We start from the raw sequence: 16,933 nt of genomic DNA, 5'->3' as shown, positions 1-16,933 counted from the left end.
CATTATAATCTATGTCATATATACCACACCCTGTAAAATGCCCCACAGCAGAAAAAATTCCAGCTGGAACTTGCAATCAAGCTATGAGATGCAAATTTCCAGCAAAACAAGTTTCATTCCTTCCAGCCCTCATTATTCCCCACTGGATTTACAGATGGTGGAAAAGATTGATATTTTGCCTCCTTAATATTCCCTCTATCGTATTCCAATCCTACTTGAATGGTCACACCTAATTTTCGATTATTACTACTTATTCTTTAATCTGCTTCTGTCAAAAAAAAAACCTTCTGCACAATTCTGTATATTTTTCAACAGAATAAACCATTATGAAATAGACAAAGGACACTAGACTGCATGAAGGATTCTGTAAAATGTTTTGAAGTAAATAAGCATGAAAATACTCCAGCTACTTGAAATCTAAATCTAAGAAGTTTTAAGCACTTTAATAAAACTTAAGGTATTTTTTTAAAGTTTCACAGAATTTTAAGGTACAGCGATGTCTCTTGCTGAACAGCTTTCAGCTTTTGACCCTTATATTTCCAGTGATTGAATTAGCTAAACCAATAGGTTATTAATGTAATTACTGCATATTCTAAGGAATGATATGTTTTTTATATAAAACCAGACAAAGTATTATTTTGTCAAGCATTATTTTTTTAAGTGATCAAACCAGAGAAATCCAAAATCTCAGGTTTTATACTCAGCAGTTCTCACAATATGGTCAATATCAGTACAAAATGCATATAACCTTTTTGTACAAGGGTCAATTGTATGTTCTTAATTATTCTATCCATATCCTCTGAAAACAGCAGATAGTTTATCTTCTGCAGTATTATTCTCAAAAAAATGGGGACTGCAGTGAACTGCTACAACAAGGACATTTCTAAAAGTATCTTCCAACACACTTAGGACATCAGTCAAAATATTTACATATACTCAAGCACTTTAAAATCTCAAGTTGTATTAACCAGCTGTCATCTTAGTGTCAAACTCCGGTCATTTTAATGTGAAATAAGGGTCAGCACATGATTTCAGCTATTAGCAAAACATTTCTCAGCTACTGAATGCCTGTTAAACTATAAATGCCAGATTCCCACAGTAAGGCTCTTCTTGAGCTTCTGCTATACTGCATTTCATTCAGAATTAAGTATCTGAATTGAAAAAGACAACATAAAGACATGAATTCAACAGAAATTACTTAAATTCTAACCATTTGGCTGACTGGACTGTACATAATGAAGACATTTTCACTGAGTAATACAAACCAGGTCTGTGTTTGCTAGCTTTTATGAAGTGAGGGTGAACTTCTATGGACTGAACATTGTGGAACTGCACTGAACTAGGATACACATATTTAAATATGTATTTAAAATCTAAGTCTATGTGTACAGGATTCTCCACTGCCAAACACAGGAATCTCACTTTACAGAACAGGAAAATAGCTGTGAAGATCCCACTATTAGAACTGAACAGTACGGACAGATTCAAAGTTACTCTTTTTTTCACGAGACCAACATGCATTAAGCCAACCAAATTTGCTGCTTGCTGTTAAAAAAATCCTGGCTTTTATCAACTTTCAGACTACTGAGGACTAAACAGAAAGAACAGTTTCATCAATTGAAAGGTTAAGCTCAAGTATTAATTGTAAAAAAATATAAAAAGATGGGATAAGGTGTGTTTGACTTTTTTTTTTTTTTTAGCATGTATCCCTTTAAATTCATCAGAACAGCATAATCCAAATGAACACTGATTAAGTGTTTGAACTTGTGAACTAAATACCATACTCAACAGAAGTTTACAGTAAATGTCTTCCATTCCAAACAGAAAATAAACAACATATCGCTCTCCAACATGGCATGTCTATATACAGTAACTTCAAATTCTTCTCTGGGCTTAAGAGTCTCATCTGCAGTTTTAGTAACACTTAGAAACAATTTCTGTGGAAGTACACTGATGTGTCCTCCTAGGCCTTCAACAAAAACAATGGAAACTTAAAAAGCATTAGGAAAAAAAGTCAGGGAATAACTATTTTATAACTGAATATAACGGAATTATAAAAACTAGAAATAGAAAATAATATAATGACTGAAAATCTCTGTCATTCATTGTTGACTATGGAAGCTTCTTAAAAAATGCAACATCTCAAAATTCTCTCTTCTAGGTCCAACACCTTGCATATACTACAGATCATAAACACACACAGGCTTCAGTCTATTTCAACATACAGACAGCATTCCTTCTTTTTATGCAGAGGATGCAATTTCATAAGAAATTGGGAATTTCAAGTTAGCTCAATGCCTTTAGATGGCTGTCCTTCTACAGATGTGGAGGGAAGAGGGGAGGAATCAGAACTCTCAAATTGATCAGAACCTATACAATGCTTTCCTCTTATGAGGCCTAAGGTGTATTATCCTTGACATATACAAATGCCCAAAACTTTTATCATATCCAAAAATCATATGCTGCAAAGTACGTTAGAAGTTATTAAGTACTGACATTAAGACTCTAAACTTGCTAAAAAGTACATCTGATACTGAAGACCTAACATCCAAAGTTTTAAGTCTCTGCAGTGAAGCATTATTAAGATCACTATTCAACAAAATTACTGTGATATGATTTTTAATCACAAGAAGGAAAAGAAGTTATTTTCATTTTACTGTTGTTCCCTGTGAAATCTGAAAAATTGCAACTGAAAATTCCCTCAAAAACTTATCAGGCAAACAGGTAAAACATTTTGGGTCAAGTGATTTAAATTCAGCCTAAGTGAAAAACACCAAAACTAGGCTTATAGTACTGATTATTACAGAAATTAATACCTATTTTATGTAAAATTTGTAATTTTCATATTATGATATTGCCAAAACATAACTACCAAACAGTTCCAGCTGAAAGCTCCACAAGTAGTGACTAACAGGCTACAACCACCTGATGGAACACCAGAAGTGACAGTGCTTCTGGATTTCACTACAAAAGATGCAAAAGGAGCTTTGTGACTCTCCACTCTTATTCAGAACCATCAAATCTCTTTTCTCAATCTTTCTTCTCCTCTACTCCTTGATCCTAAATTTTAGCCGGTTTGGTCCCCTTAAATACTGGTGGAGTTGCTCTTCAGCATTTCTTACAGGGAAAGAAGAACCAAGGACCCTTAATTCACATTTTTTTGTGGTTATGCTTTCTTTCACTATCTCAGGAAAACATCTGTAAAGCAGACAGAGTACTTTCCAATGCTATCAGATGTTAGAAAGCTTAGGTGATCATCTTTACACAGCTTGCTAAAGCTTCCTGGATGAAAGGTGCTATATATGAAGATTATTATCTGTACAACTGCCTACACATCACTTAAGAGTAACAAGCACCAGACTGCTACTGAGGGGAAAGAAGAATACAGTTAAAAACAGTACCCCTCAAGCACTAGATACAGTCCAAGCAGAAGAGAAAATATTTCCTTTTTTTTTTTTTCCCCTTTTTGTCCAGTACAGATCTAAAAGTGCATTTTGTTTTTTAAAGGTCACTCTTAAATGTCCAAAAATAATGTAATGAAGTGTTTCAGTTCAGGTGACATCACTTTGCAAGTCAACAACTTCTCCTTCCTCCCTGGTGTCCATTATGAAAGATTTGTAATTTGTTCCTGCTTTTTCTCTACTCTTCATTAAAAGAATATGCAGAACAAGAAAGAAGGGCTATTTGTAATGACTAACAGTCACTATCTCACCTCCTGGAAGTGAACTAACACAGGAGAGATGGGAGGGGTGTGACCAAGCTGGCCATCTTTGAAACACAGGACTTCATTGTATGGAAGATTTTCATCAGGAAAAGCCACTCATGATTAAAATGTCACTTGGTGTGTATCCCCACAACTGCCACCATTTTGGCAGAACAAAGCCACATGCAGTTACATCACACAGATCCATGTGCAAAGCACAGAACCACATTTGATAGGCATACTCTATCCATGTAGGAGACAGCAGCCACAGCTATTTTTATTCAATGCCCAGTGAGAAAAAGCAATGTAGAGAATGGGACCTCAGGTGTTCACTGCCCTGACCACTTACACAGGGCACACAAGGCTCAGGTTCTGGGTTCTCTGCCTATGGATGCTCTGACCCTCCCACGAGGGTGACCACACTGCCATGGGGGCAAGCTCTGCCTCTCACTGAACCTGTAACACTGGAGAATTGAAGTAATTTGTACAGTGAAATAGAGGGAAGGGAAAAAGCTCAAGGAAAAGGGGAGGGGAAAGGAACACCAGGTGCTGCTACTAGAGAATTCACTTAGGACAACAACAATCTCAACAGTCTTAGTTCTGGCTTCTGCTCCCAAGATCATTTACCCATCTCTACAAGTCTTGTCTGTGGAGCTGCCCATTTTAAGACAATTAGGCATCAAGAATTCCTTGTTCTGCTTTTCACAGCAAGGTCTGGAATTCTACACTACTGTTAGAAACTAAGCATCATTAAGCTGATGCAGCTATTAGTACACCACCAATTACTGTTTGGCAGTGTTGCAAAATTCTAAATCTCACTGAAGAAAAAAATTAAAAACATTCTTCTTAATCACTTCTTTAACCATATTCCACATCAACAAGTAGCTTTCTAAGCATTTAGATCCCAAAACTGACCCTTCTCTGCTTATATAAAAGTTTATGGGCACAGGTAATACAGAAGTTTACCACACAACAGCAACTGAAAGAAGTGACTGTATGAAGCAGTCCCAGTATATCTTCCACAAATGAAAAAAAAAGAATGACTATGTGGCTGTTCAAGCACTTGGAAACATGTCAGTAAACATGTCAGTAAACAGCCCTGATAGCCTTTGACAGTAGTCATTTATGTCACGGAGGCCAAAAACCCTTTTGCAGTCCTGTACCTGGCAAGGAAAAGTGCTATTTATCACCAGATGGCTTGGATGATTCCAGAAATAGCCTCTTTCCCATTGCTGCTCATTACCAGCGGCTCTATGAATTGAAACACATTTGGTTTTTTTGAGAAAAACTTCTACAGGATGTTCTGAAAAGCTTAAACTGTTCCTTTAGGAAACAAACCCAGCAACCCAACCATCATCCACACAGACTGCCTAACCTAATTCCACACAGGAACACATTTGCTTCATCACTGAAAGACCAGATAGCAAGAACTCAAAGTCTGCCAGACACCTCAAAGGCACAAATGTTCACGTTACAGTAACTCTTATTTCAATTCTACATATATTCCACCCAAACCATGCAGAGCAGATTTTTCACTTTTTCATTCTACAAAGATCAGTGTTAAAAGGAAAAAACTGAACCCTTCATAAAACCAACACTTTCAGACTTCAAAAGTGGCTTATACACACAGAAATTGCTTTATAAAAGGAGCACACATTAAGAATGGAGAGACATGTACAGGTCCATTAGTTTTGGACCGTACAAATAAGCAATGATTTTTAAATCCACCCAGCTTTCTTTAATTCAAAAGGATATTTTCTAGGGCATTGTCTATGCATAAATAGAATACATAGTAAGAACAGATTTTTACTTTTGTAGTCTGCTATGGGGAAATCCCTATGAAAAAGGAGGAACTACTTCAATTATGATTCCGTAACTAGCTACAGAAATGGTAGTTTGATCCAACTGAAAATACTATCCTTCATTCATAAGGAAAACACCAAGTCTTTAGAAGCAACCTACATCTATGGTAAATGCTAACCTACTGATCAGCCTTGAGAATTGCAAAATTTTTAAATATTATATCAAGAAATATTTCTACATTATCATATCTATATTGTAGGGACAAAAAAAAAATGACCATGTGCTGATCTTGTCTCTTTAAAAACAACTTAAAGAAAAAGAACCCCAACCTGCATTAAACTGTTCTCTGCAAATATTGTTCTCTGCAAATACTGTTAAGACCATAACACACAACACAGAATGCAAGAATGTGCACACTTCTACGCAGTTTTTAACCAACTGGAAAAAAAAAATTAGCTCCCTAATTACAAGGCAACACCTAACAATTCCTCCATTAATCAGGATTTTAGATTTGCTATGGAACTTGAGTTTCAGGTTAAGCCCATGGAATTTAAGTTTGAAGATCTATATAAATCCTAGATGTAATCTTCATTAAGGTATGCAGAACCCACTACAAAATATATAAGCTCTAGTCCTCAAATTAGGCTGTCAAAATTTGAATTAATTTAGAATGGATAACAGAAGTGGGGTGAGTACTCATGACCTATACACAAAACACATCAATGAGCTTAGAACTCAGTTACAATGGTGACACCTAAGGGACTTGGGAGTAGAACAGAATAAAAATTTGCTCAAAATAATCAAATAGTAAGTCCCTCTAGAAAATTTAGAGAAACCAATAGCATTTACCAAAAAAATGTGCTTTTTTTTTGGCAAGCAACAGAAGCACAGATCACTTCACATTACATGACCTTTAAGTAAATACTTTAAAATATACCCTCAAAACTAAGACGGACTTAATTAAATTCCAGTGGTTTGATTTTACCTTACACATCAATTAAAAAATAAATCTTGCAATAGTTGCAATACATCACAAAACCAAATGGTAAGGACAGAATAATTTGAAGTTAGACTTAATCCTGCGGGATGACAATTTAAGTTGGGTACTTAATATGCACCATGAATTAAGATGCAGATTGTCAGCACCATCACTGCAGTATTTTTAAAATTATATCTGAATGCTGTAATTACTTACACAAGCAGCTGTACATTAAACAGTTAAAAGTACAGTAGCATCAATAAAAAACCTTTGTAGTAACACCAGATAATGAAGTCTGAAGAGAACCTTCAAAACTCTCAAACTCTGCATCTCTTCATTAACTGCAGCGTTATAGGTGGACACTGAGGTGTCTTTTTGCCAGTTGAGTAACCCTCAGTGTTTATTGCCAGCAAAGTCTGATAGCTTTACTAAGATTTAGAAACATGGTAAAAAAATAAATCACTGTTGCACATCAGTGCAGTCACATGTAGGAAAACAGATGGATGAGGAAAAGGAACAAAACAGGAAGGAACAGTACCAGCAAGGGAAGAATAAAGAATCTAAATGGAATATGAAGGTAAACTTCCAGGACTTTCATTTTATCATTCTGCTAATGTCTGTTGCATTTCTACACCAAGCTTATATACCTTTAAAAATTATTATCTCGGTATCAACAACATAAGGAACCTTAACATGACTAAGTTTTTGGGTGCTAGTCATGCTCATAGAATAAAAAGTAACTTTAAAATTCTTAGAAGATGGTATGAATAATTACCCATGCCAGTTCCAGCTGGTGCAATCTCTTTGGAGAAGATTTCTACAGCTTCTCTTTGCTTATGGTGTACAGCAAGCCAAATAACAGCTTCCCGAGGACCCTGCTTCAAAAAGGTTCAAATTAGATTAGATTAGCTTAGATGTAGAACATCAGTTAAATTCACAAAACTGAAAAATAACTGTAGCTCAGCATTCAAGGTAAATAATTCAGTGACTTTTTATCCACCATCACTATAATTTGCTGTTAACTTTTCGTTGTTTTTATTTTGGAATACCATGCAATCAACAATTGGGTATTTCAAGTCAGACTTTACTCCAAGAATCAAGTACTGTAACTAACAATACCAAATACTTGGCTTCACTGTCGGTAGAACTGGCAAACCAACTTTTCATTTATTCTATTCTAAGTGCACTGAAAGTACTCTGGGGCCAAGTTAAAGAGCCAGGTTCACTTCTCTTAGCATCAAGAAGGAAGCAGATCTGTACACAGAAAAGAGTTCAAACCTAATCCTTGGGAGATAAATGTGAGAACAGAACTTGTGAAAACCACCACATTTTCAGAGAGAAGAGCAGATGCTCCCTCTAAAGGTAAACAAAATCAGTACTGTGCTCCCTACTCTAGTCAAAACACCTGTCCTTGCAGATAAGCACTGTCTCTCACTTCAAATTTCCAAAAAATTCTATTTTCAGCCACTGAAGGATCTACCATTGGAAGCAATACACAAAAAAAAATGCAGCCATACAACAAACCCAACAAATGCACAATTTTAACATTCTGTGTTCTTAAAGCTATCACAAGATTAATTAAATTACAACAAATAATAATCAACCAGAAACATTCTTGCAAAAAAACATATCTGTGCATTTGCATCTGTTTTCTGTTTCTAAACTGGACCATATAATCAACACTCCATTTAAAGTTTCCTTTTTACCTCCTTGTCTGCAAATGCAAGATACACTGGTCTATAAAAATAAGCTGGATCATTTTTTGAGTGGAGAAACCCAGTATTAAAACTGGGTATATAGGCTGAAGCCATTAATCTTACAGTATCAGAATTTAAAAAAAAAAACCAGCAAACCAAAGTCTTAATGTCTTGGAAATCAATTAACAAAGAGTTAGCAGAAAACTAAGAGAGCACGTACGGTTTTTATGTAGCAAACTCTAATGGCTGACATACCATTAATAAACAGCCTTTACATGAAACACATCCTGGATTTCCAAACCACAAACTCACTGATGCTGTGTCACTGTCCTAACTCCTTCCTCCTCAACATAACAGGAGACACTAAAATCAAACAGCACTAGAATTACTCAGTGTTGATTCAGATCCTTTGTAGCTCCCACTGAGCTGCTGCTGACAAAGCAAGCTACTGGAGTGACAGGCAGCAATCATATCAACAGGCAGAGAAGTCTGAGAAAAAGAAGTGCTTGCTACTCTTTCCTGTTTCTCAAGGATATTCTGTGTTGTCAGGAACAGGCAATACTCCACACAGCAGCTCAGACTACAGAATGCAGGCTTACCTAAGGCTGGGAGACAAAGTGATTTCACAGCTGCAAAGGGTAACTAACCACTGCACCAGACTGACAGATGTGCATGGGAATTAGTCCAGCCACATCAGATATCGACACTGAGCTCCAAATATTGTTCAACTTACCCTGTCTTGGTATTCACTTATGTATTTGCTTCTTTGTTTCACATTCAGGTAGTAGAATTTTCAAAGCAGGAACTATTTTCTTTATGTGTTAATATACTGCCTAGCATAGTATGGCTCTGGTTTTGAGCACTGTGATTTGTAACCCAAATAACCAGGTCTAATTTTGCATGGAAAGACATGGTAGGAAATAGTGTTTAAGGGACTACATTATCCCTACCTGAAGCCCCAAAGGATAAATGTTTTCCTATGGAAATGGATTCTATGACTTTGTATTTTAAATGGAAAAGCAACCTCCACTCCCCAATCCTTTTTCTCAAGCTACCACGGCTGCTTTCCAGATGAAAGCTCCCCTGGTTAGTGTCTTCTAAAAGAAGAGGAAGCATGAAGGGGTAAGGCAATAGAGTGATTTCCTGTATTTCAGCCTTAGCTCTCACATCCTGTTTCAAGCATGTATAAGAAGCACATACAATGGTGGTAACACTGTTTACTTTTGATGTAAGACCTGGGAACTGAGGCTGGAAATACAGAAAGTACTACAAATATTCTCTTTCATTTAAAAAAATTTCTTTAATGTACTATAAGCAAGGCAAACTGAATAATCAGGAGGGAGAAACTGTTCTTCTTCAGCTCATTACATTCACTTTGTACAATGAGACAGAAAACTTCCTATATAAAAATTACATTAAAGAATATATTACAATGCATAATGATAAGGAGTTGGCACAAACAGAACACAGACAAGCTGAACATCTGGAACATCTGTTCCTATGTTTCAGAATTTTGATTCTGCACTCTTAGTAAGATGCTTAAAATTGCAGGTTTTATGGTCCTAAAATGAAAAAGACCACATTATAAAGCTCAGTCTTCAGGAAGCAACTCTTGCTGCTTTGCTGAAGGAAATTGAAACTCAAGTACTGAAATGAATAGCTGCAGATGTAACTTTCTAAGATTTCTAAGATTTCTAAGACCAATTTCTAAGAACACTAAATTTCACTAGTAAGAAATCCACTGTCCTTCTCTACATCACATTCTCATTCCCTTTAGATACAAACTGTTGGATATTAAATGTCAGCACTCATAAGAACAAACCCAGAGTTGAGTTCTGCCACGTGTACCTTAAGAGTTTTGCAACACAGCCACTGACAAAGAAGAATGAAATGCTACTGTTTTGGAACAAACTAAACTGTCTAAATATTTAAACTGTGGCTAAGTGAGGACATGATTTACACTCTTTTTACTTTAAAAAGAACTTTCATTCTCTAGAATAGGAAAACAGACCATGGATACTGCAGTGGCTATGGCCATCATTCATATCCTTACATATGCAGTCACAGTGCAGAATTACGTAGCTGAAGATTATTTCTTAAGTAGTACTCACCGACAATTTTGAAGCTGTGCAGGCAACATTAATGCTGAGATTTCCTGATTGCAATATTTATAATGTGGTATTTTAGCATTACATCTAATGCAATTTAAGTCAATGCTACAGAAGTTATTGTAATAAGGTATTTCTTTAGGAGAACATCAGAACAGAGTACAACAATATTTCTTTAAGATTTCCTATCAGTGCTTCTGGAAGACCCAATACTGCAAAGACCTTGTCAGTGTTAATTTTGTATATTAAGTAGTGACAGTGAGTTCTTTGCAGCATGAAGGGGTGAAATTCCCAAGATGACAGTGACTTCCTTTAAAGTTGTGGAAAAGATAACAATATGGAAAGATTAAAAGAGGTCAGTTAAAGTTTAAGAACACTCCACTGCATACTTACACCATCTATACTCCTTCTAGCATGAGGTCCATATGTATCTTCAGACCCTAAAACCTGTATGTTAACTGCACTGTAATCTTCATACCCAAGCTGACTGAAAATAAGACGAGTCCTGCAACAAAGGATTTTTTTTTATTAGTAGACTGTCTCAAAATGATTATCTGAGGTAGCCTGTGTAGTCCACAGAAGTTAACCCTGTCAAGTAGCTGTATAAAAGATTTTATCAGTTGAAATATTGGGATTGGGATTTCTGTTAGGATATGTATTCTGCTTGGTGGAACAAGCAACGTCTTTTGCTTTGGTGGAACATTTTGAAGACACTGCTAATGTATCATTGTTGTCATAATAAATATAACCACAACACCTGAAATAGTGAAGCAATGTACAGGACATAGTACAAAATACAATTTTTTAATTGCTGTAAAGAGATGGAAGAGTGTTCACGCATTACAAATGAGGCCACCCTTATTTTTGATTAAATACAAAAATAAGACAGACAACTTCATTTAAGGTAATGAAATTTGCAAACTGTGTCTGTATTAAATTATTTTAAATTATTTGTCTACAAACATTACAATTACAGATACTACAGTTCAAAAAATACTCTGGGCCATTTTTAGCCCTTTCATGTGTTAGTAACATAACAGAAAATCCTGAAAATAAAAGGATCACAGAGACTATTTAAAAAAAGACTTCTTCACATACATATTGCCAAATTGCTTCTGAAATAATGTCCAAGACCAAACATGAAATGGAAAATATACCATTCTATTTTTTTCCTAAAATAATCACCTAGCTTCCAGAAATATGGCTTTTTAGAGGTCCTGAGTCTTTGTATTTAACACTTCCTGAAGGGTTTTTCCATAATTTGCTTTTCTCAATAGCTCTTGGACACAAGCTTTTAGCATTTGCAATTACACAGCCCTTATCAGCCTGCTCTCATCTGCTGTATCTCTTGAGGGAAGTCATACAACTCCTCCTTCATCACAGTGCTGCACACAGGCACGTGAACAATCACCCCAAGTTCACAGTAAACCCTGGATTTCTGGCTTTCCAAGTGTAGTTTCTGCATGGATCTACAACAGGATGGGGAGGTAGCTTTGTATAAAACATGACACAAGGAACAGATCTCTTAACTAGAAAGACTGGAGCTACTGGAGTAAGCACTGAGAGATTCCTGATATGGAATTATATTTAAGAGGAATCCTTCCTTGCCCAAATATACATAACAATACAACCAAAAGTTTATCACTCTTTTTTGTGAGAATTGTAACTCTGTTCTAGCAAAAAACCCCACGATCACTGGGTCACATCTAAGATGGTAGCAAAGTAAGCATGTTTTAAACACACACTCAGTAAACTTTCTACATTTCATATCAGTAAGACTTCCCATAAAAAAAGTTCTGTGAAAGCTGCTGAAAACTAGTTTCATATGGGTTTATCTCTGGCATCTAATAAAATTTAAATCTCAGTCACAGCTTGTTCCTCACTAACTTGGGTTTCTCTCCAGCAATCTATTTTCAAACATATTTGGCACTTTTCTCACTCTGTCAAATTGAAGTGCAGTTATATACTGAAAACAGGTTTCTTGAAAAGGCTACTTAAGTCTTGAAATGTCATCCCAATAGAAAAACTGTAACTTTCTAGGATTCCTACAAGGTTAGTAATGTTGCCATCTTGTGTCACTATTCTATTTTCATCACCTCTGGAAAGAAAAACAAGAGAGCCAGAACCCCTTCTGAGACTCAAACACCAACCTTTGCAGAATAGCTTCTGCAGTGCGTTTTGCTTTTTGTACTGCCTTTGGGCCTCCCACTGGACAGACAGCAGTAGCTCTGAAGCCATCAAGATAAGTGGCATTTACCTAATGATAAAGGGATTATGAAGTTAGATGGAATTCAGCACTGACAGCTACTATAAATGTTCTCTGGCAATCATTATACAAATACACACTTTTTAAACAAAGTAACAGGTTTTTATGTATCAAGTAAGGTTTGCCTTTTCAAATTTTGCATCTCTTTCTTTTCCCCTTGGGACAGAGAAGATGAGGACAGTGCTAAGCTTTAGTATTTTCACCAAAATTTAAGATTTTGTAAAACAAAATAAATCTTTCACACCACAAAATGAGGTAATACCTTATAAAACGTTGAAGGAGGCAATCCTTTTGCTCCACAAACTTTCACTGCTCCACCATCAAAACCTATGGTGATTAAAAATCAGTGGTTTAGCTTCTTCAATACAACTTCAAAGACATTCTTTGTGATACACATTAATCAGATGCAGTTAATTAAAAAGAAAATCACTGATAGCTGTACTGCCACAGACAAGAGAACCTTTCAGAAAACAGTCCTTCCTGCCTTAGAAAGAACAGCAGCAAACTGGTGACTGAATTTACGACTTCCACGAGCCTTTTTAAAAGGGAAAATGAAATGTTTATTCATGTACTTAGAAAATACTTAACAAAGAAAGCAGCCTTAGGACATTAGACTCAACTGTTATTTTCCTCTTAATATCCAGTTATTGCACACACACACACACACACACACACACAGAGCATACAATTTACTGCAGCTGGCTGGAGTGGACTGAAGTCCGTCACTTGGTAAAGAATCAAAAGAAGATGAGAAAACAGTGGGAGCTATTGGCTGAGAGTTTAATAAGCAAAGAGTAACTTAACTTTAGCTTTCTTGTCAATAATAGAAACACAAAATAGCATGTTCAGTATTAGGAATATTAATGCCAAAAGAAAATGGAGAAAATTGCTGTGATGGCATCAGGTTCAAGCTTGAGCTGGAGGTGCTACTCCTGGAAAATCAGCAGTGCAGGATCAGCACCTCATGCCTGAGAGACAGAATTTTAGTGTAGTTCACCTGTGCCTAACCTGTGTTCGCAAATATTTAAGAAGCAGTTCAAAGCTTTACACAAATACTCTGAAAAGATCAGATCAGAACATATCTAAAATGTCACTAGTAAAAATTTTACACACCACTCAAATAACATCACTCCTTCTCAAGACTGACTAATGAGGTTAAATTAACTCTCTCAACCCTCCATTCAGGGTGAAGATCTGGCAGAGTTTTATGTTCCAGGTGAAAGCATAATACAAAGAAAAAAAAAATACCACAAAACCAAATGCATAGCATCCATTGACAAAAAGAACACAAGCACCTCTCTGCTCAAACACTGCAAGTAATCCAGCAGGACAATAAAACTGGCAACATAAACAGCAAAATTAGATAGCTTGCCTGTTTTTACTGGTGTACGTGTCAAAGCACTTCAAACTAAAATATTTAAGCAATCTGCCCATTTTCCATCTGTTATATTTCTAAGAGGACTAACTGAAAGTTCATGTGAAAGTTCATTTTAAGTTCAAACATGTCATATCAGGTCATTTGCAAGCTAAAAGTTCATAGGAAGGTTAGGGTTTCTTTTTTTAAAAAGAAAAAAGACTCGGGGCTAAGAGCAGCAAGCTGGCCTTATCAGACTGCCATTTGGTTATGCTGCATGAGCAGAAGATTCACCATACCAAGTTATGGTACTTTATTACTCAAGTAAAATATTTTTTATGTTACCACATTTTCAGTTCTATCCCATTAAGTTCTGAATTTGAAATTTTGACTGTTCTAAGCTTTAGAAAGACACTTGGCATTCTGTCACAAGTAAGTTCCATTAGAAGGAAAAAAATATAATCTAGATGCAGTAAAAAGCAAACTTCAGATGACTGTAGATAATCTTTATTTTTTTTCAGGCTGTCTTACTCATATTACAGCTCTCTGAATCTGTTAAGCCTGTTTTTTTTTTATTTTCCTTTTGAAGCTAAATCCTGAACATACATTATATCCATCTTTAGTCTACTGGCTCTTAAGTGTTTTGAGGACTGCAAATGGACTTTTTAAAAAAAAATTCTCTGGTGGAAATCCTGTACCTAATCATGCTTCTACCACTTACTATGATGCACCTAAATGTCTGAGAAAAACACCATTATCAAGTAGTGTTTTGAAAGACACAGCCTTTCATTGCTACCAGTACTTCAAATGCCCTAAGAAAACACATGTGCAAAACATTTTTTTTTAGAAAATAAATTTAGCTGTAGTTTAAAAACATAATGAAATCATAGTGAAGCTGTCTTGATGTTGTTCACACTGAACACATAGTTTAAGGACTTGAGACGTGCAAGGCATGCATTAAAAAGTAAAGGAAAAGGAATAGTGATCAAAAGTACAAATTAGCCAGCCAGCAAGGTAAGTAAGATTATGTTTAACATTTCTAAAGGAATTTCTAGCAGAAGTCCTTGAAAGTATCAGTTTACTACAGCATGACTCTAGGGAACTGGTTTAATAAAAATATGCAGAGACTACCTGGAAATTAAAGTAACTTCTTTTGTTTGATAACACACTTCATTGACACAGATATCTTTACATGAAAGAGGACTAACCTGGAACTTCAGTGATGGAAACCTGGGAAAAGTCACATGTAACATCTGGTAAAAGATAGCGCTGAGGATTGCCCAATTCATACACCAACTGTTCAGCTACAGTGCCAAAAGAGATTAGTCCCCCTGTGTCTGGTGGTTTGGAAAGAATAAAGTCTCCTTCAGAGGAACATTCTACAATGGGAAAGCCTATGTTGTGCCTAGAATGTGAAAAACATTAAGAAAAAAACCCTATAAATACAAAGGAAAAGTGAAAAGAAATATTAACAACACAGCAGAATTTTATAATGATGACCAATTAAGAAAAAAACTGTCAAGAATTATGATTTATCTGGTTGTTTCTACAGAAACATACACTAAAAAAAAAACCCTGAACAAACTGCTCAATTGAAACAATACAATGTAATCTATTGTCTGGTGAAGAAACAGAAATAACAAGAGATACCACCTGCAAACATGGATGTAGGGAAGGGAGTGGAGAAGGACACTAACAGGAGCAGTTCAAGTAAAAAGAAATTAAAGAATTAGAAGACTATGGTTAAAGATGAGTAAAATATGAGTTTAGAGTAAAATACAATAGTTAATTCTAGCCCCATTTGGCTACAGCAGCACACACAGCTTGACAGTGAAGACATCTAAATACATCTTGCACTCTGGATTTGTAAAAAGGCAGTCAAAGCAGGAAGAACAAACTGTGCTGGGAACCTCCGAGATGAAGGGAAGCAGGAAACAGGAATAATCATACCTACAGAGGATGATTTCACATGTTAATAATAAATTATACACAGGGAAGTTATAATCTGAAAACAAAGACATATGAAAGGTAATATCTTCAGCACACAAGAAAGAACTAATAGAAAATTATGAGGCACAACAAAAAGAAAAGAAGTGAAACTATGGACATGTACATAAATTGAAATATTATTATTCTTCCTCACATTCTTACATGCAAAATATACAAAAAGTGATCAAATAACTCATAATAAGAAGTACATACTGGTCATTACAGTAGGAGGGCAAAATTTTCAGGATTATGTGGACAAGATCCAGACATCTGCTTTTCTAGCTTTCATTTATTTACAGAGAATTTGAGCAAAATTAAGAACTTAAAACTTTTTGGAAGTACCTAAGAATTAAAATAAGAGTGCAAAAGTTCTAAAAAGGCTACCTGGCTCCCCTCCCTCTCACAGGAAGTCTGAAATTTGTACAAGTCTCCCACAGGCATGAAATGAACACAAAAAGAGGAGTTAAGGAGATACAGTCCCTTGCAAAAGCTAAACTGTTTGAAAAAGATCCCAATAATGAAAGGTGGTGAACTTTACCACACTCATTAAAGCCAATGACCTTCAGGTCTTTCATACAAACTTAAAACCAGTATATCCCTCAATTTAATTATTTTTGGGTGGTGGTGGTAACAATGTGCTGAACATACAACTGAATTGGTTATCAGCAAAGGTTACTATCATGGTTACTATCACTATACAAGCTAAAGTTTGTATAACATAAATCCACAAAGTCTGGAAGAAAGTAAGCAAAAATACCAGTGAACTCTTAGGGGACATTTGTAAAAGTTCATGAGAGTTTGAGCAAATTCCTTATCATCAAGAATATTCAAACATAACTCCATTATTTTAAAAAAGGATTAAGACACAAGATCTGTTACCAGAGATCAGCAACTTTTAACACTTATAGCAGACAAATATGGAAAGTATGGTAACTGATGGACACCTAGAAAAATCCACATCAAATCAGTAAAGATAATACTTCATTTGACTGGTCTCTGAAACTATTTACACCACTAAGATCTTGGAAACAAAA

The 16,933-nt window shown here is 35.7% G+C and overlaps 1 protein-coding gene across 1 annotated transcript in view; it reads right to left on the bottom strand.

The window, feature by feature from the left end:
• LOC107202736 overlaps positions 1-16,933 on the bottom strand; it is a 62,851-nt gene that overhangs the window by 23,620 nt on the left and 22,298 nt on the right. Inside the window, exons 11-15 of the mRNA XM_033513610.1 lie at positions 15,119-15,315; positions 12,819-12,883; positions 12,441-12,547; positions 10,684-10,795; positions 7,261-7,360 (exon numbers count right to left, since the gene is read on the bottom strand). Of these exons, the coding sequence (XP_033369501.1) occupies positions 7,261-7,360; positions 10,684-10,795; positions 12,441-12,547; positions 12,819-12,883; positions 15,119-15,315 (581 nt within the window). The remainder of the gene's footprint in view (positions 1-7,260; positions 7,361-10,683; positions 10,796-12,440; positions 12,548-12,818; positions 12,884-15,118; positions 15,316-16,933) is intronic.

Source organism: Parus major, chromosome 4, assembly GCF_001522545.3.
Source record: "Parus major isolate Abel chromosome 4, Parus_major1.1, whole genome shotgun sequence".
Taxonomy (NCBI): Eukaryota; Metazoa; Chordata; class Aves; order Passeriformes; family Paridae; genus Parus; species Parus major.
The sequence above is the reverse complement of the archived record's forward strand: the minus strand, read 5'-3'. Positions and strand labels throughout refer to the sequence as shown.